This window comes from Petaurus breviceps, unplaced genomic scaffold (genome assembly GCF_028583685.1).
Source record: "Petaurus breviceps papuanus isolate PSGF00001 unplaced genomic scaffold, PetGlider_PUasm1.0 90692, whole genome shotgun sequence".
Taxonomy (NCBI): domain Eukaryota; kingdom Metazoa; phylum Chordata; class Mammalia; order Diprotodontia; family Petauridae; genus Petaurus; species Petaurus breviceps.
Genome location: NW_027187313.1, coordinates 7,276,932 through 7,303,376, shown reverse-complemented (window position 1 = coordinate 7,303,376; position 26,445 = coordinate 7,276,932). Strand labels below are relative to the sequence as shown.

At 38.8% G+C, this 26,445-nt stretch overlaps 1 protein-coding gene and 1 non-coding gene across 6 annotated transcripts in view; one reads left to right on the top strand and one right to left on the bottom strand.

Moving 5' to 3' along the window:
* The window catches only part of RABGAP1L (RAB GTPase activating protein 1 like), a 694,415-nt gene that overhangs the window by 113,566 nt on the left and 554,404 nt on the right, over positions 1-26,445 (top strand). For all 5 annotated transcript variants that reach the window (XM_069065530.1, XM_069065529.1, XM_069065528.1 and 2 more), the window contains 2 exons: positions 5,548-5,650; positions 12,914-13,080. In XM_069065530.1, the coding sequence (XP_068921631.1) occupies positions 5,548-5,650; positions 12,914-13,080 (270 nt within the window). The remainder of the gene's footprint in view (positions 1-5,547; positions 5,651-12,913; positions 13,081-26,445) is intronic.
* On the bottom strand, positions 2,851-2,953 carry LOC138144264 (U6 spliceosomal RNA). The gene has a single exon (XR_011163904.1). It is a non-coding gene; the product is annotated as a U6 spliceosomal RNA (small nuclear RNA).

Genomic DNA, 26,445 nt, shown 5'->3' with positions numbered 1-26,445 from the left:
AAATGTGTCAGTCATTTTGAACCCAGAAATTCAAGTTTAACCATACATAGCTTGTTAGCTTCCATCTCTGTGTGAGTATGTAGATATATATGCTGTGTCACAATGAATGTTCAAACATTAATTATCTAGGGCACTGGCATTCTCTGAGGAGGTGGCTTTGGGTCATAAAAAATTCTTAGAAGTTGGGGTGGCTAGGTGGCACTGGCCCTGGAGTCAGGAGGATCTGAGTTTTTTTTTAAAAGTAGTTGGGGTTAAGGAACTTGCTCAAGCTTACACAGCTCTTAAGCGTCTGAGGCCAGATTTGAGTCCGTGTCTTGTGGTGGTTCCAAGTATAGCACTCTGTCCACTACCACCTGGCTGCCCTGTGAAGGAAATGACGCCTCAGTTGAGTTTTAAAGGAATATAAGAATTCTCTGTGGCAGAGGTAAAGTAGGATTGTGTTTTAGATATAGGGCAGGACTTTTTAAACTTTTTTAGCTCATGACCCCTTTTCACGTTTCAGCAGTGTTCACTGGCCTTGCATGGTGTGACAGCATGCACAGTGCACACACTGTGTTCAGCACCAAGGCTTCAGTGAAGCTGTGTGATGCAGGATGGGCAAGTGCTGCCAGAAGCACCTTGGATTTATTACGTGTATGATTTTTAATTAATTTTTGGTCATCGCATATTCAGAAACCTTTTACTATTGCCAAATTTTTCACTACTCCATATGGGGTCTCAGCCCACAGTTTAAAAAGGGCTGCTATAGGGCATCACTTCTCCAGAGTCATGGAGATAGGACATAGAATGCTATGTCTAGAGAATGACTAGCAGACTAATTTGACTAAAGGATAAAGTATATGAATGGAAAAATATGAAATAAAAATAGAAAGGTAAGAGGAACTCATATTGTGGCTAAAATAGAACTTGATATCTTACCCTCCAAACCCATCATTCCTCCAGAACTTCTCAGTTTCTTTTGAGGATACCGCCATCCTTCCAGTCAATCAGATTCACAACCTCGGATCATACTTATTCTTCCTTCTCCCATAGGACCTCTTTCCCCTATTTCTAGTTACTTACAGTTTCTTACCTCTGCAAAATCTTTTACCTCTGTCTTCTCTTCACTAATGTAGCTTTGAACCAATTGATTGGTACTTACTTTCTTTGTAGTTTCTTGCTGTTGTAAATATCTTTCTATATGTGCGACCTTTCTCTCTATCTTTGTTCTTCTTGGGGTCTGTGTTTAATTATGATATATTGCTAAGACAATACCAAGGTGTTGACTATACCATTTAATGACTTTCTTTTGCCTCTTTTTGCATCCCCGGTGCATAACACAATGTCTGGCACATAGCTGATGCTTAATAAATGCTTATTGACTGATTGACTAATAGACTTTTTAAAGCTCCTTGTGAGTGTACTCCAAGCATGTAGCATGGTGCCTGGAACATTGGAGTTGATTAATCAAATGCTTGTTGCTTGATAACTCTGTATTGTTTTTCACAATGGTTGGACCAGTTCACAGGCCCCCCAAGGGTACCTTAGTATGCCTGTCTTATTGCTACTCCTCTAATGTTGACCATTTCTTTCTTTTGTCATCTTCACAAATCTGATAGGTGAGAGATTAAATCTCAGAGTTAAAAAAATTGCATTTCCCATATCATTGGTGATTTGGAATGTTGATATCATATTACTAGCTTGCAGCTCTTCTTTTGAAAACTGTCTCTTTATGTTTCTTGCCCACTTTTCCATTGGGGAATGGCTCTCATTTTTAGCCATTTCTATCCATTTTTTTTTTTTTGCCATTAAAACTTTCTCAGAGATAGGAGATGGAGATTTTTTTTCCCCAGTTAACTACTCATCTTCTAATTTTAGCTGCATTGATTTAATTCACATAAAAGTGCTTTTCAGTTTTATATCATTTAAGTCATCCGTTTTACGTTCTCAAATGGGAGGCAGCATGGTGTAGTAGATGGAGAGCCAGTCTCAGAGTGAAGATGACCTAAGTTCAATGTTCTCATCTCTGAGATTTTCTGGCTTTGTGACCCTGGGCAAGTCATTTAATTTTTAAGTGTTCTACACAATTGCTAAGACTAAAAGGTGCAGAGACAGTGACAGCCTGCACTGGCAGAGGAAATTACATATACTGGCAAAATCCATCCTTGTGATCACTTCTATCCCTTATTTAGTTAAGAATTCTTTCCTGAGGGGCAGCTAGGTGGTGCAGTGATTAGAGCACTGGCTCTGGAGTCTGGAGGACCTGAGTTCAGATTCAGCCTCAGACACTTAACACAAAACTAGCTATGTGACTTTGGGCAAGTCACTTAACCCCAATGGCCCTATCTTTCCCCCTCCAAAAATCCAAAAAAAAAAAATTCTCTCTTGAGCCATAGTTGTAAAAGGCAGCTCCTTCCATTCTTCTGTTTATTTATGATATAATCTTTTGTATTTAGATCATGCTTCCACTGGAGGTTATAGAGTATAACTTGTTGGTTTATATGTGATTTCTTCCAAACTTTCTCAGCACTTCTCCCTTCCCCACCCCAAATAGGGAGCCCGTATCTTCCTGGGGTTTGTTGAATCCTGGGATGCTGTCTTCACTTGGTTTGGGGTCTTGTTTACCTAATCAGTTTCATTGTTCAATTTTGCTATTTTTAAAAACCTGTCTCAGATAGCTTTGATGATTACTATTTTAGGATATAATTTGAGATTCGGTAGTGCTAGGCTGCTTCTGTGCCTACGTTTTTTCCTTTATCTTCCTTGAATGTTCTTGACCTTTTGATTCCCCTATATGAGTTTTGATATTATTTTGTCTAGTTCTAAAAAGAATCCCCTTGATATTTGGAATGACATTAAATCTGTAAATTAAAAAGAATAAAATTCTTCACAAATTTCTGTGTTATCCTGGGGCAAAGCCCATGCTAATAATCTTGGTGTTTTTCCAATTTTAGTATTTGTACTCCTGGAGTAAGGGCAAAAATGAAATTTAACACCATTTAACTGCTGGGAAAGTTTGAAAGAAATCATGTTTAAGCCAACATGTTATTTAACACCATATGTTAAGTATTTACTATTTTTGGAGCATTGTGTTTGGTACTAGAGGAGATAGAATACTAAATAAGACATGATCTCTTCCCTCTTGGAACTTATAATCTAGAAATGAGGGAACTATACATGCACAGATATAAATCTAAATAAAACTTGATAATTATGTTATCTACAAAATGCTGTGTGAAGTTTGTAAACCTCCTTTTAGTAATATACTGTCATTGTTCTTATATTTGTGGAAACTTGGAATATAATTATATAATTATTTCTGGACTCAGTTCATCAGGTTGTGCCGACTAGGAGGAAACAACGTCCATATTTCTTAAGTGTCTGTTATATACCAGTCACCATGCCCTATGTCAGCAGTGCAGAGATAAAAAGGACATAGTTCCTGGCCTCTAGGAGCTTACATTTTATTAGAGGATACAACAAGTACATAAATAAGCATGTATAGAATACATACAATTAGGTGGTGCTGTAGATAGAGCACTGGGCCTGGAGCAGGAAAACTCATCTTCCCGAGTTTAGATCTCTCCTCAGACACGTAAGAGCTCTGTGACTTTGAGCAAGTCACTTAACCCTGTTTGCCTCAGTTTTCTCATCTGTAAAATGAGCTGGAGAAGAAATTGTCAAACCACTAGAGTATCTTTGCCAAGAAAACCCCAAAAGGGGTCATGAAGACTCAGAAAAATTTGACTGAAAAACAAGAAAACACAAAATAAATACTAGGTAATTTTTGGAGGCAGAGCTGTAGGAGCTGGGCAGACCCCAGGTATATTCCAGTAGAAGGGGAAACATGATGTGAGTCTTGAAGGGAAACAAGGGATTCCAGGAGCTGGAGATGGGAAATGATGGCCTTCCAGGTCTAGGGAGCAGCCAGTGCTGAAGCATAGCAATGGAAGATTGTGTTATGTGGGAGGGAGCTCACTTCATAAGCTTCAGAGAAGCAAAGCTGCAAGAAGGCTATTTTGGCTGGATGTTAAATAGTGAGAAGAGGAATTAAGTCTAACAAGGTTGGAAAGGTAGGCCAGATTGTGGCCAGATTGTGAATGGTAGATGAGGTATATAGATGATCCACAATGTAGAGGATTGATTTTAAAGTGATCTAGAGTCGACTAATACTGAAAAAAAAAAATGGTTGCTTTAAATGGTATGCTGGTGTCATAATGTAGATCAATGCCAGTATTTTAAAAATAAATTAATTGGGGTGGCTAGGTGGCGTAGTGAATAGAACACGGGCCCTGGAGTCAGGAGGATTTGAGTTCAAATCCACCCTCAGATGCTTAGCACTTACTAGCCATGTGACCTTGGGCAAGTCACTTAACCCCAATTGCCCTTCCTTCCCCCCTCCACAAAGCAAAACAAAAAGAAAAAAAATAAATTAATTGTTGGAGGAAAAGGCTAACATCACTTTCATTACTGATAGCCTTTTTCTGTTTTCTTGTTCTGTTGTGTCTGACTTTTTGTGACCCCTGTGGACCCTGTTGTCCATGGGGTTTCCTTGATAAAGATACTGGAGAAGTTTGCCATTTCTTTCTCTGATGGATTAAGGCAAACAAAGGTTAAGTGACTTGCCCAGGGTCATGCAGCTAGTAAGTACATGAGGATAGATTTGAACCCAAGTCTTCTTGACTCAAGACCTGGTGTTCTATCCATTGAGCCATTTAGCTTTTTTAGCTCCATTTTATTTGTTTCCTTCCGATTAGCCTGGCCTTTGCGTTGTTTCTTCCATTTAAACTTCTTTAGGGCAGGATCTTTTTAAAATTTTGAACATTTTTTCTGTCCTTAGTGCCTGGCATATAGTTGTTATTCACTTGTTTCATTTGTATCTGACTCTTCATGACCATAGCCTGCCAATAGCGTGGGGTTTTCTTGGCAAAGGTACTGGAGTGGTTTTTCATTTCCTTCTCCAGCTCATTTTAGAGATGGGGAAACTGAGTCAGACAGGGTGAAGTGACTTGCCCAGGGTCACACAGCTAGTAAGTTCCTGAGGCCGTATTTGAATTCTGGAAGATAAGTCTTTCTGACTCCAGGCTTGGCACTTTACCCACTGTGCCACCTACATGCCCTGGCATATAGTAGGTACACAATAAAAACTTATTAATTAGTTGGTTGATCATCCTATAAAGGTAACTACATTGTGATTATACGTGTATGTAGATATGTATGAATTTTTTTTGGAACCAGAATGAGGTTAATCAAGATACTAGAGATTGCTGCTGTAATTCTGTTTTTTGTGATTCAGCTCGTTCATGTAATTTGTCTTTTCTGTGAGATGAGTGCCTAATAACCTGACAAAATTAAACTTTTGTATTTTTGGTGCCCTCAGGGAATCTACTATTTAGAGACTTGTGTGGCAGATATTTTTGTAGAGAAGAATTTTTCTGAAGTTAAAGGCTTTTTGTCATGTTTGCTGATCTAAAATTTTATATATCTGGTTTCCTTAAAGCCATTACAAATTCTGATTTTCTAAAGAGACTCTAAATGATACCTGCTTAAATATTTATGTATCTATAGGAATCCATGGGAAAAAGCTGTGATGGAAGAGCTTATGTTATTACTGGGATGTGGAACCCCAACACACCTACCTTCTTGGCACTTAATGAAGAAACTCCTAAAGGTGAATTTTCCCAAAAGATTGTTCATTGTTTGGCTCAAGAAACTGCTCTGTGAAAACATTACTGTAATGAAAAACTTTTCATTGTTTATTGGTAACAGTCACTGCTTTAAAGATGCAAAAGTAATTGTTCCTGCTTAAAATTGTGGAAACACTTTGATGTGACACATACTAATGAGGGTCTACTCATATCCAAGCAGAGGAGCTATATAGACAAAAGGAAAACACTTTTGAGTAAGGAACCTGCAGCCTCCAGGCCACATGTGGCCCTCTAGGTCCTCAGGTTTATGGCTCTTTGACTGAATCCAAACTTCACAGAATAAATCCCCTCAATAAAAGGATTTGTTCTGTAAAACTGGTATTCACTCAAAAGGCTACACCCAAGGACCTGGAAGGCCACATGTGACCTTAAGGCCACAGATTACCCTCGCCTGGTTTTGACCCTTAAAGAGTTTACATTCTACTTGGGATTGAGCTGGGTAGGGGGACCCCGGAATGGTGTACAGACACTATGCATATACAATTAAATGAATACAAAGTAATTTCAAGAGGAATTTAGTTTCTAGTAGTAGGGATAGGGATCAAAGGAGACTTCTTAGGAAAGGCACTGAAAATGGGAGGAAGCTTGGGATTCTAACCATGTGGGGAGGAAGAGCATTCCAAACATTGGATAGCCTGGACACAGCCACAGAGGGGGCATGACTTTGGGGAAGAGTTAGTGGACAAGCCGGCCAGTATCTAGAGTCATGGAAAAGGAGGCTAACAGGGAATGGGGCTGTAAAGGTTGATGGGAGTTAAATTTCATAGGGTTTTAAAGGATAGGTGTAGGTTTTTGTACTTTGTGCTAGAGACAGTAGGAATGTACCATGGATTTTGAGCAGGGGAGTGACAGGGTCAAACCTGTATTTGAAGAATATTGGTGTTGGAGTTACAAGAGGGCCAGATTAGAGAAGGGAGGGAATGGAAGCCGGGCTGCCAAGTTAGGAGGCTTTTACCAAGAGAGGGATTGTGGAAGTAGAATTGAGAAGGTGTGGGGGGGCCTGAGCTAGTGGAAAGAGGCAGGGACCACTTTGGCACTGTGAACCCGGGAGATGAGAAAGATGGCTGTTAATGAAAATAGGGGCATTTGGATGAAGAAAGGGGTTTTCCTAAGGGAAAAGTAATGAATTTGAAAGTTTGAGTTCCAAGTTAAGAAGTTCAGAAGGTTGTGGGTGATTAAGGGCTGTACTCTAAGAGAAAGATTAAAATCGAATGCTTCTGCATAAACATGATGATTGAATCCTTGGAAGCTGAACAGATTATTGAGAGAGTTTCTAGGACTGAGATTTAGGGGACACTTAGGATTGTTGGGAGGGAGGTGAATAATGATACAAAAACTTAAACTGAGTTGTGGTCAGATAGGTCAGAGTAGGCAGATGTGGATGCCCTTCATTGTAGGTCTTATAGTTCCTCCTAGTTCTTTTTAGCCAGTTAACAATTAATCAATCAATAAACATTTATTAAGTGCCTGCCCTCTTATTAACCAGTTTAACTTGGCTCTTTCCCATTGTGTCCTATACATCGCTTATGCTTTAGAAAGCCCCAATCCTTCACTGGCCACTGAACACTGTTGGAGGAAATCATGAAACCTAGTTTACCGTATCCACTATGAATTTGTGTTCTTTGGTTCCAAATGTGCCCCAGATGCAGCACTGCAGTTCTTTTACTCTTTCCTTGCTCCTTATACATAACCAGTTCTCTTTCATCCTTAAAAATCCTCCCTTCACTTGACCCACATCATCCCTTCAAACTGTCATGCTATATCTCTCTTCCCTTTTTCAGCCAAACTCCTAGAAAAAGCTGTTGATGCTCATTAATTCCACTTCCTCTCCACTCTTTTCTTAGCACTTTACCATTTGACTCTTATCTTATTCACTCAACTGAGATTGCTTTCTCTGAATAGCAATCATTGGCCTGTCAGGTGTCAAGTATAGTATCCTTTTCTCAGTCCCCATATTTCTTGACCACTGTTGAATACTTTTTGCTCTCTATGTGTTTTTGATACCGGTCTTTCTTGGCTATCCTTCTACCTGTCTGAATGTTTCATCTAGGTTTCCTTGGGTGGATTGTCATTTCTTTCTTGCCCCTAATTATATTCCAGGGCTGTATCTTGGCTTCTCTTTTTTCTCTATACCTTCCCTCTGAATGACTTCATCAGGGTTTATAGATTTACATATAATTTCTCTGCAGATGATACAGGGAGAGAGGGGGACAGAGAGAGACAGACAGACAGACACAGAGATACACACAGACAGAGACCTCCCAGTATAAAATCTTGTGTACATCCATAGGGGGCATAATATGGATGATGATCTGACAAAGGAGGTGGAGAAGAAATAGTTAGATAGCCGAGAACTAGAAGAGAATAGTCTGAGAAAAACTTAGAAAGGAAAAGACATGTAGGAGGAGAATGTGGGAAGCAGAATCCTATTTAGCAGATAGGTCAAGAAAGATAAGCACCAGGAAAGGAACATAATATTTGACAATTAATATATTATTGATAGCTGAAAGAGCAGTTTTAGTTGGGTGAAGAGGTCTGAAGCCTGATTGCAAACGATTGAGAAATGAGAGCAGTGCAGGTAGGGCCAGTGAATCTAGACAGCTTTTTCAAGGAATTTGCAAGAGAAAGGGAGGATAATTGAAGGGTTAATAGAGTTGGGTAAAGGATTTTTTTTTTAAGGATGAAGGAAGTTTGGGGTCAGGAAGGAGCCTGTCGATTCTCCCTTTATTTCTTTTACCTTTATTTACCTTTTATTTCTCCCTCCTTCCTTTCCTTCCCTCCTCCCTTCCTCCCTCCATCCCTTCCTCCCTTCCTCCTCCCTTCTTTCCCTCCTTCCACCATGTATTTTTAAAATCTGAGTTAGTCAATCATTTCCCTCCCAACCTACATAGACCTTTTTAAACTGCTCCTACTTTTTTCCCTTATCAGAATCACAGCTTTTTTTTTTTTTTACTTTGAATATCGAGCATTTCCAACCCTTCTTGTAGAGGAATTTACCCCTATAGAATTTTAGGTCATGGGAGGTTGACTACCTTTTCCCTGAACCCTTTCAAATCTGGCCTTGCCAAATCTGCTGTGCACATCAGACTAAATGTTTTGTTCTACGCCTTCTCTGTGCCAGATTCTAAGCTGGATTGTCCATTTGCTTCCAAGGTTTCTAAATCTCTGTGCAGCTTTGTTTTCAGGCTTAATGGATAGAGTTCTGAGTCTCATGTGAGATCTCTGTTATTCTTAGTATTGTTAAGTGGTAGGAGAGACCTTGAGTTAGGAAGGCTAATTTTCAGAAAGCTACATCAGGCCAGGTAGGAAATGATGAAGATCTGAATTTGAGTTGTGTTATTACAACTGCATGCAGAGACTGTGAAGAGGCCATGAAGAGTTTTGACTCTTTTTATTCAAAAGTAAAAATTTTTTTTTTATTTGACTTGGTCATCTTTGAAAAAACAGAACTAAACCTGATCAGTTGGCACAAGGATTGGTCACTAGTACAATTTCAGCCCCTTAATTCAGATGTTAGTTTAATTTGTGTAAATTTTGCTTACACAGTAAAGGATTCCCTCGAATATTAGGAACAGAATAGATTCGTGACATTTGTAATTTCTTTCATCTATAATAAAAGAAAAGAAATCATGGGGCGGTCCTCTCCCAGCCCTAGTAGACTTGCCATGGGTAAGAGAGTGTTGAGATTTTCTTTTGTAATTTAAAGAAGTGCACTAGAACTAGTTCAGTGAAACTGCAGAACCAGACCATTTTTGTGATTATATGAAAAGCATTTCTTGTATCAGGCTATTCCATTTCACAATATACTGTAGTTTGTTTTTTAATGAAGAAAGAAAAGATGCACCTTCTATTCCAATGATCAGTCTATGATTCTGGCTTGGGTAAGAAGACAGGTTGTGGGGTGGCTAGGTGGCTCAGTGAATAGAACACTGGCCTTGGAGTCAGGAGGACCTGAGTTCAAATTCGGCCTCAGACACTTAACACAAAAGTAGCCATGTGACCTTGGGCAAGTCACTTAACTCCAGTTGCCCTACCTTCCTCCCTCCAAAAAGCAAAAAAAGAAAAATATAAAAAAAAGACAGGTTTTTGTAACTCTTGATTAATTATATTGTTACATTATGTTTTCTTAGTCATTTTAGCAATAGAAAACTAACTAGGTTTACATCAACATTTTAAAAAATCTTGAAATAATGCTTCATAATCCTGTATCTTCCTGCTTTATGGGTATAAATTCTTACAACTTTCTGACTAAGGGGAAAGATTGTAAATATTGTCATGCTTTCTTAAGTGAAGAAAATAAGACTTATGAAAATTGAGTATCTTATCTAGGGACAAACATTGGTATGGCTCAGGGGTGGGGAACCAGCTGCCTCAAGGTTACATGTGGTCCTTTGACAATACATATTTCATAGAAGAAATCCCCATAATACAAGGATTTGTTTTGTAAAATTTGGACTCAGTCAAAAGGTCACACCCAAGGACCTAGAAGCCACCTGTGGCCTTGAGGTCTCAGGTTTTCCACACCTGTTACAGGTGAAAACAGAAACAGAATTTAGAGATCCTATATGTTCTATCACCATCCTTTTTTGGGGTGGATGGGATGGGGTGAGAATCTCACAATTTCTGGTGTAAAATGATTTTCTGGTCTTATTTGGCAAAATCAAACCTTTTGTCACTTATTTTGACGAATTCATCCCTCTTGTAAGCATGTACAAAAATAAGTTGTTATCAAGGGAAAGTGTGGCTATTCCCTAGTTAACATGAGTGCAAGCTATATAGTGATACAAATTTAGATTATGAGTTGGAACTGGTATAACTTTACAGCATTTAATATTCACATCCTTGTTTAACACTGTTAGTCTCAGCAAACATTTATTAAGTACCAATTTTCTTCAAAGTACTAGGTATTAGGGGAGACCAACAATTCAATAAGAATCAGTTCTGATCTAATAGAACTTGCTGTCTTGCAGGGAGAGTACTAGAACATATATAGAAATAGCCATAACATAAAAATAGAACATGATAAATGTGTAAGAGAAGTGATAGCCCCTGTGGTCTTCACTTTGCTTTGGGCCCATCTGTAGTACTGTTCATTTTTGGGTCCCATAGTTTAAGAAGGATATTTATAAGCTATCTAGCAACCAAAGGAGGGGGGAAACCAGGATATAGGAGACCTATGAGGCCTTGTCATTAGAAGAGCAGTTGACAGAACTGGTCAAGTTTATCTTATGGGAGAGAAGACTTTGAGGAGAATATGAGAGGTATCTCCAAGTATTCAGAAAACTGTCATTTGGAAGAGGGATTAGGTGTGTTTCGTTAGGTGCCAAAGAACAGACGTGGGAGCCTTGGTTGGAAGTTGCAAAGGGGTACATTTAGACTTGATGTTAGGAGAATCTTCCTAATAATTGAAGGAGCCCAGAAGTGAAATGGATTTAGTATGGGCAGCGATGAGTTCTCCCTCATTGAAGGTGTTCAAGCAGAGACTGGAGGACCACAAATTGTTTGGACAATTTTGCTGGGGTACTACTAAAACTTTTCATGGCGCTAGACAGCTGACAAGTTCCCATCAACCATAAGGCTTCTAAGTGATATTGATAAAGTGTATAATGAGGCCCAAGGAAAGAAAGGTTTAAAATAAAATCTGGGGAAATAAAATGAGTAGGTAACAATGTTATAGTTGAATACAAAGCCATCTTCCTTTAAGGCTTTATTTTGCCAATGCCACACCCATAGCAGGTGCTATGAATATGCAGGCATATTCCTAGGTTTGAATCACAAGATATAACAGACTTTCCACATGGAAGATAGAACCAAAACATTTATCCAAACACCAGAAAACCAAATCCATAATAGGAACAAAGAGATCTACACACAGTTACAATGTAGAGGGCACAGCCATCCCCAAGACTTCCCCCTGCTAGGGCCTTCCCACAAATGAACACTCCCAGCTCTGCTGCCTGCTTCCTCTCTCTCCCTCTGCTCTGACTACTCTGACCAGCTTCCTCTTAGCTCTGCTCCAGCTCCTCCTCTTCCTGCTCCACCCATTCAGCAAGCTCCTCCCACCATAGACTCATGTGACTCAGGCTTCCACATGACTCAAGCAGGGCACATGGACCTATTAATGGATGGGAAAGATCTTCCCATTAAGCAAACATACATTAATAATACAGATTTCCTTGGAGACATGAATATATCACATGCAGTGGTTTATCTGTAAGTATTTATGCTGATTTTAGTTTCTCCTGACTTCTCTTTGAGATTATAATCCCATTTAGTATTGGCAAAGTATAGGATTTTTTGCTCTAATTTAGCCTTAAGATTTAGTGAATTAGTAGCACTAGGTCCTCTTTGTATCTACCCTCTCCCTTGCACTATAAGCTCTTCTGCCTTCTTAGTCTGTCCAGATCTTTTGGTAAGCATTTATTAAGTACCCATTATGTCCAGGTACATAGGTGTTGAGGATACATTTACAAAAAATGAAAACAAACTCTATTTACAAGGAAGAAAGCCCACCATACATCCTTTCTTCATGAAACCTTGGCCTCCTAGAGCCTGTATTGTAAAATTTTATGGTTAGTAGAGATACTATGTGTTTCTCCACACCCCAACCACCCCTTTATATGAGGCAGTGTGTTGTAGCGGACAGAGCATTGCATTTGGAGTCAGTACATCTAGGTTCAGTCCTGCTTCCAGCAATTTACTAGCTATGTCACTGTGGGAAAAAACATTTTGTGTTGTTCTATTGGGGACGATATTACTTAAATGATTAATTTCACGGAATTGTTATGTCAAGGGACTTTATAAATACTAAAACATTATATAAATGTGAGTTATCATTATGGAAATGGGTCCAAAGAGCTTGATACTTTCCTGAGTTTCCATAGCAACCTCAGACCATTTTCTCATTTTCTCAACTGGTTGATATTTATTGTGTCTACCAACTATCTTTGACATTTCATCACATAGCATCTTGTTGCCTGTTTCCTCCATGGCTGTTGCCTCCCTGCAGAGATTATAAGTTCATTGAAGATAAGAACTTATTTTAAAATTTTGTTTGTATCTCTCATAGGTCTAGGCAGTGAGTGGACATTCAGTAAGTGAGTGCTGAATCGTGTTAAGTACATTTTTCTTATGTTGGACCATACCTTGACCCACTGTTTTGTGTAGTTAGATGTTCAGTGTTTGGTGACCTGTCTTGTGACCACAAATCCCGTTTTTAACTCTAGATAAAAGGGTATTCATGACTGTTGCCGTGGACATGGTTGTTACCGAGGTGGTGGAGCCCGTACGCTTCTTGCTAGAGACCCTGGTGCGTGTATACCCTGCCAATGAGCGCTTCTGGTACTTCAGCAGAAAGACTTTCACCGAGACTTTCTTTATGAAGCTCAAACAGGTAGGATCATCTTTTTTTTCATGAAGGAAAATCTCTTTTTCTTTTTCCATGCAGTTTTTCTGAGGAAAGGTTTTTTTCAATCTTAGTGGCCAAGTGAGGAATAATAGTAATCATGAATCAATTTGAAACAATTAAATTAAAAGTGTCACTATGGTATGTGGAACTTAGACTTGGGCATGCACAATTAATTACTTCTTAATTAGTTTGTTCTTTTAGCGATGTACACTGAAGGCCTGAAGGTGTTGTTATTGTGATTACTTCTGCCCTTCTTTAACCCCAAGGAAAGGAGAAGGGGAAGGAATAAGCATTTATTAAACACCTACAGTGTACCGGGCATGGTGTTAGGCACTTTATAATTATCACCTTTGACTCTTACAACCACCTTGAAAGGTAAGTGCTATTATTTTCCCTCTTTTACATTTGAGGAAACAAAGGCAAACAGAGTTACTTTGACCAGGGTCACACAGTTAGGAAGTGTGAGGTCAAATTTGAACTCAGATCTTCCATGCCACTTGCATCCCAGAAGGACGCCTTCATGACCAAAATTAAGTTTCTTTAAGGAACATTAGTCAATATACATATGGAGTATTTGTAATTTACAGTGTGGCATTAAACGTCCCTTAATAAAAAGAATAGTGTTTCTATGACAATATTGCTTTAAAAATACTGTTTTCATATTAGATTTGTCTTATTCTTTAGTGAGAAGAGTGACTTTTTTTTTTCCTCCTTATTAGCAGTCAGGGAGATTGGAGATTGAGTGTTATTTGGTAGAAGAAACTTGTGGTCATTTAGTGAAGGATCGAACAAGACATTTAATCCACTTAACTAGATTGAAATCCCTTATAAGTTGTTGTTGTTGGCACTCCCACTCTCCCACATTTAAAAATGATTGTTGCTTCATCCTGCGAGAGGAGGCTGAATACGGCATGGCAGGAGAAAATATCAACAGAGTGAACAAATGGTGGAAGTCAACTACCACTCTTAATATTAAAAATGATCTTCATCATGACTCAATTAAACCTAATTTGCTAGATGCTTCATTCAAAATAGTCATGTTATTTCCCAAAATTATTAGAGCTGTGATATGACTCAGCTTTTTTACTGCTCCTACTACATCCCACAGGATATTCTAATGAGGACTTGAAAAGAAATGTTTAGCCCTGGTGTGTGTTCAGGGTGTTTCTTAGAACTTGGATTTCAATTCTTTTTTCATTGGAAACTAAACTGTTTTAACAGCAAAACCTTCTGTCTGGATGGATGGAACTTTTGTTCCAAGGTGATATAAATACAAGTAGAAAGAATGATAGTGCCTGACCTCAAGGAGTTTACATTCTAATCGGGGAAGAAAGCACATAAAAGGAGCTGAAAACCAGTGGTGGTAGAGAAAGTCCAGAGAGCTGGGAGTGTAGCCTGGAGAGGAGTGAAACCATGGCTAGCCTGGGTCTCCTTCCCAAGCAGCCAGTCTGACAGAGAGATTACAGGGGTGGAGACATGTCCAGGGATGGAGCAAGCTTCTCTGTTGAAGAGGTGTTTGTGGCATCATAGATCAAGGCTGGGCAGTTACTAGTGTCTCCAGAGAGGCTGTTATTCTTACGCAGTGAGCATTTATATAGTACTTTAAGGCTTGCAAAGTGCTTTATGTGTTATTTAATCCTGAAAGCAGCGCTATGAGGTGAGGTCATTGTGAGGAAACTGGGGCTGAGAGATTAAGTGATTTCCTGTGGTCCTATGGTTAGTAAATGTCTGAGGCAGCATTCAAAGTCATTCAAACTCTGACTCTAGATCCAACCCTTTTATCTGTCTACTGTACTACCTAGATGCCTATGCTTAGACTATTGTTCAGAGATATATGAATCTCTCCTGCTAGTTTCCTGAGAAATAGACCCTTGTGCAGTAGTTTATCTGACCATTTGTCTAGATTTTATGTAAGAGATTTTTGTTATAGAATTTTGTGCTCTTACTTTATTTAAAGCATGTTATGATTAGGGACATATGCCCCATGTTAGTAATTCAGCATGTTTAAATATTCCATGAAAAGGTCATCTGTGAATAAAAGGGATTAATTTTGTATGTGTTCAACTATACTAAATATATGGTCTGGTTCAAATGAATCTTGAAGGTGAGATGATGGCTTCTAACTTGAGTAGTTTAATGTTGAATAATCATCATGCTCATTAGATGTTGAAGTAAAAAGGAAATCCTTTGGAAAATTTTAAAAGTAACTTGGTTGACCATCTTAATAGTAATTTTTTTGTCTTTATTAATTTGTTTACTTTTAATTTACAAGATCCAGTTCCACAATCCCTTGAGTTTCAAATTTTCTCCCCCTTCTTCCCTCCCCTCCCCCACCATGGCAGCATGCAATCAGGTATAGGATCTGCAAGTACTTTCACATTAGACATTAGTCAGGTTGTAAAAGAAGGATTGTAACCAGTGGAATGGACAATGGGAAAGAGGAAACAAAACCAAACAAGAAAAAGAAAGTGAGCGGGTAGTTTGCTTCAGTCTGCATTCAAACTCTGTTCTTTCTAGTTCTTTCTCTGAATGTAGACATCTCTTTCCATCAAGTCTTTTGGAGTTGTCTTATAACCCTGCATTGCTGAGAGGAGTTCAGTCTATCAAAGTTGGTCTCTCTGTATAAGTCTCTCCAGGTAGATATGAAGTCTGTCTGCTCCTCATTTCTTAAAGCACAATAATATTCCATTATATTCGTATACCACAACTTGTTTAGCCATTCTCCAATTGATGGGCATCCCCTTAATTTCCAATTCTTTGCTCTGGTTGACCATCTTAGGGTTTGAAGAAAAAGACAGCCTAAATCAGTGGGCAAATGTTTTATCCTGTTGTGTATGAATAATTTATTTTTGGAGGGGCCATTACTGGTTTTTGTTGGAAGTTATAAATAAGGAAACATTCTTTCTAGAAATACATCTATTGGTATGAGTGTGTATGCATTTGTGAATGAATTCAATCATAATGGAAGTCTCTTTTTTGGCCTTCTAATTTTCCATAGCTTTTTTGTTGATGAAATGATACATATATAGCATATTTTTGGTTGAATGTTATACAGTGTTAGGTTTTCTTTTTTTAAAAATTGTTTGAGAGTAGTAATCTACAAATTGGCACCTCTGGCAGGAACCCAAGGGACATGTAATAAACCAGTTGGAAAGATGGGTCACAGCCCACCCTTCCAGTGATAGCTCCTAGAGCTTGTCTCCAATAGTGCCATATTGTCCTTCTCCCATTATTAACCAGTACTCCCCCACTTCTCCTCCTCCCAAGGGCTGTTCAAGCTCTCAGCTGTCTGCCTTTTGTGCTACATGTTGATCTCTCAAGATGGATTTCGGAGGTGCAAGGGCCCTGAGAGATCGTTTAGCTGGAAACCCTCGTTTTACAAGTGAAACTGAAGTCCAGAAATAAAATGACTTCTCCCCTGTCACAGAGATAGTCTGTAGCAATGCTAGGTCTTGGACAGAAGGACAAATGCATTCCCCCTAAGGAAGACAACAAGAAGACTATCAATTTAGACTTGCCCTGTTCCCCTTTCTCCTACTTTCATGGAGGCTCTCTTCTTTTTCCTGCTAGTACCTGTCTTGATGTTAAACTCTCATTTGCTTTCCTTTTCCCCATTCTGAATTTCCAACCCTATCCCAGAACCCCTGCTGTGGAAGAGTAGATTTTACTAGATGCTCTGCCTTATCAGCTTTTGCATTGGTTGACATTTGACAGCTAAGTAGCACAGTGGATAGATAGAGTGCTGGGCTTGGAGTCAGGCAGACCTGAATTCAAATCTAGCCTTTGACTTTTATAGCTGTGTTATTCCAGATAAGTCAGTTAACCTCTGTCAGTCTCAAATTTCCTTATCTGTAGAGTGAAGATAGTAATAGCATCAATCCCTCCTTCCCCACTCTCCTAGGTTGTTGTAAAGATCAAATAAGATCATATTAGTAAAGTGATTTGTAAACTTTAAAGCAATCTATAAATGCAAGTTCTCCTTTTCTTCTTCCTTATGCACTTTAGGCTCCTGTCTCTGTGAAGGGTGACTTTTAGCTCCTTTCACCTCCTGGTAACCTACTTTTCTTTCTATAGGGCTGAGAGAGTGATACCTGAGTCTTAAAGGCAAAATTGACCTACTTTGTTTTTTAGTCATTCTGGCCCTAACGATGGAAATCATAGTTGTGATTGTGAGCATTTATCAGAGCATGGTATCTGAGTAGCAAGTCCTTGACTTAAAGCAAACAGGCCACAGATGTATTGATTAGTCTGTTTTTCATGGTACCCATTCGTGTTTGGTATACCTCAGCTAGGGGTGGAGGCCCAAATCTGCCAAAATCACCTGTCCTCCCAGTTTTGCTGCCGTTGCTTGTGCTTTCAGATATATTTTGGCCATGTTGTAACATGTACAGTAAATAGTAAGTAGAGAATCGAATACCTTTTTGTTCCGTATATTTAGGTAGTGTCAGATATAGTTTGAAAAATCGGCCATTTTTTGTTTGGTTATGCTAGAGTGGACTTTAATTTTTTCTCCTTTATGGTAAATGCAATGTGCTTTCAGAGTAGCTAAAAGAAAGAATAAGAATTTGGGAGTGTCGAGCTACAACAAATGTGTTATTGCTTTGGTGGTCCACACAAATGGATTTTTATAGTGGAGCTGAAGAATCCAAGAATAGGATTTCAGTTACCAATATTCCTTACCTTAGATTATAATGGCACTAGATACAGCATTCTGATACAACTCTGTGAGCACTGATTACTTTTCTTCATTATTACTGAAAATGCTGTTTTCATGCACGCTGTTGTCCAGGGAGTATTATGAGAAGTAGTTAAGAGTTGCTGATGGTGAGCAGTTTGAAGCATGGTATTTTATGATAATCTAGTTATATAGCAATAATGCAGTATTCCATTGGTGGCCTTTAATCTGTAAGACACTGAATACAAATTCATGCCCCAATATGTGTTTATTTATGTTGCTGTACACTGTAATGGAACTGTCTTTGTTAAATAAGACTTAAATAAGATAGCTAAGTGGCATAGTAGCCAGAGTGTTGAACCTGGGGTCAGGAGTGCTGGGTTCAAATTTGGTCTTAAGACACAAAGTAGGGGTGGCTAGGTGGTGCAGTGAATAGAGAGAGACAGGCCCTGGAGTCAGGAGGACCTGAGTTCAAATCTGCCCTTAGATGCTTAGCACTTACTAGCCATGTGACCTTGGGCAAGTCACTTAACCCCAATTGCCCTGGCTTCCCCCCTCCAAAAAGCAAAAGCAAACAAACAAAAAAAGAGAGACTTAGTGGTTGTGTGATCCCAGGTTGAGTCACTCAACCTCTGTAAGCTTCACTTTCTTCATCTCTGAAATGAGGATTTTTATAGCACCTATCTCCCAGGGTTATTGTGAAGATCAAATAAAACAACAGACATAAAGTACTACATAAATGCTATTTATAATAATAATGATGATTCTATATACCTTAGGAAGCAGAGTTTATTTCAGGCTGCAGGTCTTTAGTTTCTTTTGATTATATTTATTTACATGCCTTATTCTCCTCCCGGAACAGAGATTACTAGTAGTATTGCCAAAATTGCAATTTAATTCCTATGAACATCTTCAGAATTAAATATTCCTTTGGCAAATAATATAAACACTTATAGTAGAACAACAAGAATAAATAGAAAATGATTAATGATAAGAGAGAAATGTAAAACCTGTTTATAGACTTTGTCATGTATCTCTGCATCGATTCCATTTAAATGATAATAATATGTGCTATATAATTTACATGTACATATCATATATGTTATATATGACTCAGTTCAGGAACTCTGGGCTTCGAACTCAGTTCTGCCATTTATGAGCTGTGTGACTTGCCAGGATACTATATGCTGATGTAGCGTCCATCAAACCAGAATTGAAGAGTGGGTTAGATTTAGGTCTTGTCTGAAGACAAAGCAGCTTGTGTCATAGTATGACAAACAGGTGGCTTAATGAACAATACTGAATCAGAATCATTTGGAAAATTGCAAATTTTTTTCTAAGGAAGCTCCACTTTTTCCTATTTTGCAGTAAGTTTAAAAAAATCAGATACCATATTTTACACAAAGGCTGATGAGTATTTTTTTTGTGAAGTTGGAAAAGAGAACCTTAAAAAAACCTCACAAACAAGGTAGATTTAATCCTTCAATATAAGGACTTTTTTTTTTAAATTTGATCTATCAATTAGAAATTGGTGTGACTAAACTGTTTGCAAGGATCCCTGTGGGCCTCATATTGATTTAGTTTTAAGAAAAAATGTTTTATTACATTTCTAATTTATTTTATTAAATATTTCCCAGCTTATTTTAATCTGGTTTGGTCTGTATTCAGGAGTGACTTTGGGCTATATCTGATACCTCAGTTTTAGAGTTATAACAGTACAAAAACCAGTGGATTGACTGTTGTCTAAAAAAGAAGTGTGGTAATCTATGTACTTGGGAAAGGACACTCTTAAAATTTAGTGAAGGAAAGTCTGTCTCTTAAGCTTAAGCATATGCTAAGGCTACAAGTCTCTGGGCATCCAGATTTTAAGAAAATAAGCTTTTAACAAAGTTTTTTAAAAATTTGATTTTCAAAGATGTATATTAATTTTGTCCTGAGAAAATATGGTGACTGCATCTATAGGTCCAGGGAATAAGTACGCTTCCATGGAATTATTTCCAGCAAGTTTATTGTGTAGGATAAACTTAATTTCCAGCCATTTCTGTAGTTAAACTTTTGAGATGCTACATTTACCTTTAAGTTAAAAATTCTGCATTTTGTCACAATGGTGGAAAATTGCATTTTTGATTTGGTCCTTCTCTATTTTAAAAGTAGATTATTCTTTTTTCTTTCTTTTTTCCTTTTTTTGGCCTAAACTTATAGAAAGAACCCAGATGACAGCTAACTTATTTCAAAAAAAGATTAGAAACATGAAGAACACAATTCTGCTTATGAGTTTAATACTCTGTGCTATAGCTTTTCAGAGGCAGTATCTCATGAACTCTTGTTTCACCTTTAGGAGTGGATGAGAATTACACAAATCTCGAAATATAAGTTCAAATGGATTTTGGAAGTGTTATAACTGAAGATTTTGGTTTAAAAAATGGCTCACTTATCAAGGCTGTAATTGAGTCAGCAGCATTTTAAGCAATGAAATGCCGTTCTGGGGGTGGTTCTTACATTTTTGCTTATTTTAGGGAAGTCTGATGATGCATTACTCAAAGGACAACTTGATTTTTTAATAGCTCCCTAAAGAATTAAGATCACAGGATTTAGACATGTAAAAGACCTAGGAAATCATCAGTAGTAAAGGAAAAAGTGCCTTGTAACACTTAGTTCTATAACAGTCAAATTTGACGCGATTGACGGCATTAGCAGCTTAATTTGGAAGTCAACTGTTCATATTAAGAAAGTTGTTACATTTCCAGTGCACATCAACAGTCTTCAATATAAAGAGCATTTTATTATTAGTACTGCGAAGATGTTCCAGAGAAGAGCTTTAATACAATGATGGAATTCTGGGAAGAAATAGGATTTCAGTTTTTATAGATTTCACCAAACAAACACAAGTCAATTCAACGTAATGCCTACTTTGGTGCAAGGCACTATGCTGGGAGCTGGGATACAGACATAAAGAATGATATAATCTCTGCTGTCTAGGGACTTATATTCCATTGGGCAGGAGGAGAATATGACATTTACATAGATAAATATGTTATGATAGGGGCAGATGGAGAAAACACTTTTGAAGTGAAGGGATCAGGAGAAGCTTTATGACGGAGGTGTCAGTGGAGTTGAGCCATTGAAAGAGGGAAGGAGCACTCTGCAAGGCATAGATGAGCAGGGATTCTCTTCCAAGGATGGAGGATGCCGAGAAAGAGTGTTGAATGTGAGCAACATCCAGTAATCCATTTTACTTAAATTAGGTGAAGGGGAGGAATTAGACATAAAAAACAGGTCAGAACCAGATAAAAGGGAACCAGAATGGAGGGACTGGAGTTAGGGAAGGACCAATTTGGTTTTGAACTTGTTGCCTTTAAGGTCCCAGAGAAATAGCTAGCTAGAGATTTTACCAGCAGCTGGAAGTGTAGGGCTGGAACTCAAGAGGGATTAGAGGGATTGCCAAGGGAGAGATTATAGAGAGAGAGCCAGGAAAAAAGAGCCTTGGGGGATGCTCTCATTGAAGGGGCCAGCTGATGATGGTGGGGATCATCACTAAAGACCTAGCAGAACCTTCCAGATAGACAGGAGAACCATGAGAGATCAGGGTCATGTAAACTAAGGAACGAAAGAATATTGAGAAGAAGGGAGTATTGTAGTTACACTGCATGCTGCCGAAATAGCAGGGTGGATGAGGCATAAGAAAAGGCCCTTTTGTTTATAATTAAATGAGGTTCAGTTGAACAGTCTGGGGGTCAGGGATAGACCTGAGGAGTGGAAATGTTAAAATTGGAATGAATGTTAAAAGTTTCAAGTGTAAGTTGCACCATGAGGAGTTTGGCAATGAAAGGGGGGAGAGTTAGGTCTAGGACAGAGGTGGGGACCACATGTGACCTCAAGAGGCGGCTGGGACAATCACCTGAGTGATGATGGTGTGTAGGGAAGACTCTTTAAGCATAAGTAAGAGCCGAGTGTATGAACCTGAAAGCCTGTTTTTAGGTAGGCAGTAGACAACTAGCCACTAGAGATAATAGGACAAGCTCCCAAAGTAGGGCATCTGTGTGAATAGAGCAGACAAGGGGAGAATGAAGGATGGAGAGGATTAACAGAGGATGATGAAGGAGCCTCAGCCTCAGGAGATGATGAAATGAGTTTATCTGAGAGAGAGAGAAAGTCTAAGTTAAGTAAGGAGCTTGAAAAGAGGGATAACGGTTTGGTACAGCTGCTGGTGATATGGTGGCGGTGGTGAGGGGTGTGAGGTAGTTAGAGATAAGGGCTTAGTTACATTTGTATTGGAGCTAATTTGTAAGATTTTGTAGCTTCCTCCAGCAACAATCAGTGTCTCAAGAATAGTAACAGAGAAGGTGGTTGGTAGGAGTGACTCAGGGCTGAGAATTCGGAAAGAATGAGAAGCAGAAGGCCAAGGGGGTCAGGGATTCAAGACCTTGATGAACTTGTATACAGGCAGAATAACATAATGGGTAGAGTACTAGACTTAGAATCAGGAAAACCTGTTTAACCTTGTACAGATCACTTAATTTCTGCTTCGCAATTTCCTCTTCTGTAAAGTGGGGGTAATAATAGCATTTTCTGAGTCAAATCTGGTCTCTGATGCTTGCTACCTTGTGAGACTCTGGTCAAGGCCCTTAACCTTGTTTGCTCATCTGTAAAATGAGCTGAAGAAGAAAATGGCAAACCACTCCAGTGTTTTTGCCAAGAAAAACCCAAACGTGGTCATGAAGAGTCACACACAACTGAAATGACTGAATGACAAAAATAGTATCTACCTCACAGGGGTTGTTGTGAAGATCAGATGAGATCTGCAAACGTTAAAAGTGCCATATAATTGTAAATTGTTATTACTGTTGTCATGAAGATGATGAGTATCATAAATTTAAAATGTTAAAGTAAGGAAGTAAGGCCACGGCACACTGATGGCCTTAGAAAATTGGGAAAGAATTGTTAGTCACAGTGGAGAGTTTAGAGTGAGCAGGTGAGTGGGAGGAGAGGTAAAGCCAGAACATCAAGATCAGAGTGGTGGATGGCAGCTCAAGATCTTTGTGGTAGAGACTTTTTGAGTGGTAGGATGTAAAGTTAAGAAGGACTTTGATCTCAGAAGCCAAGGTATTAGATGGGTTGGTTATGTGAATATTGAAGTTATTGAAGGTAATTTCAGGGTTTGAGTGGAGGTGAGGACTGTGAACTAAATTCATTTAGGAAGGAGGGAGAGTGATGTGGAGGTTGGTAGATGACTGCCCTAGGGATACAGACGTATATCTGTGGGTGATCAGTCTGGTGCTGTTAATATTGGAGGATAGATTTTTGAGTAACTGTGCTGGAGGGGATAGAAATGACAATGCTTTAGGAGTATGCCTCTGTTTCTTCATATCCTTGTATATGGCAAAGAGTGTACTTTTTTTTTTTTCAGGAGAAAATCAGGTTTTACCAGGAGATGAAAAGAACGTGAGAAGAAGAAATCTATGATTAGAGGGATTTTATGAATCTAAGTGCACGTTCAGCAGGGCATTATGGAAGGGGAAGCTGGGCACTAGGGATGAAGTGTGGGGGAAGGTTAGGAATTTTGAAGGATCTTCATCTAGATAAGTAGCCATTCTGAAACAAAAGGAATTAGAAGAGCAGAAAAGGTTGAGACTTGTTAGCCATGAGATCAGAATACCAAGTAGGGAAAAGCCTGTAAATGAAACTCATCCCAAGTTTCTAACTAAAATATTGATGTGAAAGGACTTTTCCAAGTTAGCTCCTTTTGTTGATTGTAGAGGGGTACCCATTTATATTAGAAATTATATAATATCTGTTTCACTGTTTGCACATCAAACATGAAAGGACATTTCTACTCAACAAATGTTATGTGCCTACTATATACCCCTAAGATAAATACAAGGAAGATACAAGGAAGAAGAAAGCCCTACAGTTCTTGTTATAGGATCACAGATTAAGAGCCATTTGTTGAATCCCTTATTTACAGGAGCATATAAACCAGGGATTAGAGGACCATGCATTTAGAATTAGAAGGGCGCATGGAGGGCAACTATCTACCCCTTTCATTTTATAGAGGAGGAACTTAAAGCCAAAGAGGTTGTGTCTTTCCCACAATCTTCGTCCTTCTCTCTCTCTCCTCATCCTCCTCCCTCTCTCTCTTTTCCCCCCTCTTCCTCCTCCTCACTAACATTTCTATAATGCCTATTATATGCTAGGTTCTGTGCTAAGTGCTTTACAAATTCTCATTTGAGCCTCACAACTCTGAGGGCCAGAGGCTCTTATCAGCCCCATTTTACATTTGAGGAATCTGAGGCAGACCGAAGTTAAGTGACTTGTTCATACAGGTAAATGTGGCAGAATCCACATTTGAATACAGGTCCTCTGAGTCCAGGTCTTTTTCTTTTTTTTTATGCAACACTGTCTTCTATGTATTTATCTCATTTAAATTTTATATTTGACCAGTTAAAGACTGTAGAAGAATACAGAAACATCTATGAAATAATACAAGTCAAAAAATAAAAACTAGAAATAATGTACCAACATTGACCACAATGCTGTAAGGCTTTTGTGTTGTTTTGATAGAGTTGTCTCCCAGATCAGCTCCTCCAGTTTTGGTAGTAAGAAGCCATCTCAGGGGATTCCAGTAGGCCAATGCTACATAAAACAGTGGGTCTTTATCATTGTATATTGCATGTTTTAACTCATAGAAAGGAAGACCCAAAGCCTAAAATGAGACACTTGGGAGTGGGGGCATTGTGGCAAGGTGGGGTCATGTGTAGCACACTACATGTCAGAGTTCTTGGTACTGTCATCTTTAGGCCCCAGCAGGAGGAGGTAGGAGGGTGACTGTGGTCTACCAGAGAGCCTGTTTTCAAGCTTGGAATACCTAGCTTCACCAGTGTACTGTCACTCACAGTCAACGTGTCAGGTTTTTCAGATGACATCCTGTCTATAAAACTCTTCTCAGTAGTTTGTTTAACTTATTTTACAGATTTTTAAATAGTTTTGACATCTGTTATCTGTGTTGCTAAATTAAATGGTTAAGCACTTGTAGCTTTTGTAGTAGATGGTATTAAAAACCAGAGTGAATTCATTATTCTGATTAGCCATAAGCTAGAAGATCCCTATAATGACCTTGATGAGGTCTGTTGGTCTCATTAAGTAAGGTCTTTGTTTTCTTGCGTCCAACATGGTTAGGTGCACAGTAAATACTGGACTGATTTCAGTTTGATGATTTTCAGTTTCATTTGTGAATGTTTTTGTTCCACGATGATTTTGAAGGACTTCACCATTTTGTTTGGTATGTTTGGTTTGTTTGGTATGATACTAAGACTCATAGAGACACACCTTAAACTTAGTTTTTGATTCAGGCTGTCATTTTGAAATAAAATAATCCCTACAGAAAGTTTTAGCCTTCAGAGACTGTTAATGGGTATGGAACTATGTTGCTTTGCCTTTTATCCTCTCCTTTCTAGCATAATGCTTGGCATTTAATAGATACTTAATATATACCTACTGGTTGATTTAAAATCATATTTTTTTTCTTATGAGACATTTATCAAACAAAATGAACCTGTTAAGCTAATTTTTACTTGATATAAGTTTTTGCTTCTTAAACTTATGAATTGATATGCATTCAACAGGGACAAATGTGAAATCTTGTGTTTGGGTGTAAAAGCTCCTTCCTGCAGTATTAGATGGGGAAGGGATAGTTAGATTGCAGTTCTGAAAGGGATCACGTCGTGTTATAGAGGACTTACATTCATTTTGAGTTAACAGTGTGATATGGTAGACAACAAATCTACATTGGCTACTGCATTAAGCTTTTAGGCTTAGCGAGGTGAAAGCCTGTCCTCATCAGTGCCATTTGGAGCATTCTGTTCAGTTCTGGGAGCCACAGAGAGCGTCTAGAGGAGGGCGTCCAGGTTAGTGAAGGAGCCTGGAGGCAGAGACATAGGAAGATCAGTGGAGGGAGCTGGGCGAAGACTCAGGGAGGCCTTGGAGCTCTGTGTTCAGTTTGTCGAAGGACGGTCATGAAGAAGACGGATTAGCCTTGCTATGTCTGTGATGGCAGGGCTGAGCTAGGAGCAGACACCAATTTAAGCTTAGTGGTTGTCTATCTGAAAGTGGAATGGGCCTCCTGGAAAAGCTGGCTGCATGGCTACTTATTGGGGGTGTTGCAACAGAAAGGCCTTTAATGTCAGGGCTGGATTGCTTGGCCTCAGTGGGCCTTCCTGACTCTCAGACTCTGTGCTTTTGTGATGCTGTGGTCTTTCTCACTGGACTGTTTAGTGTAGGGGTTCTATATATTTCCTTCTAAAATGGACCTCCTTGGCAGTGTACTAAAGCCTATTTACTCAGAATAGTGTCCATTGCCTACTTTTTTAATTGTAGGAAATACTAAATTTCAATCAGAGTTTAATGAAAATAAAGATGGAATATTCCCCCCATTCTAGTTCATAGACTCCCCAAAATTTGTATCTATGGGTTCCTTAGGGTGTATGAACTCCAGATTAAGAACCTCTCCTGTTGTGAAACTTTGGATCTTGTTTCCTCATCTGTAAAATTAGGATGTTGGATTATATATATATTTTGCCTTTTGGAGGGCAATTGGGGTTAAGTAACTTGCCCAAGGTTACACAGCTATTTTGTGTGTGTGTGTGTGTGTGTGTGTGTGTGTGTGTGTGTGTGTGTGT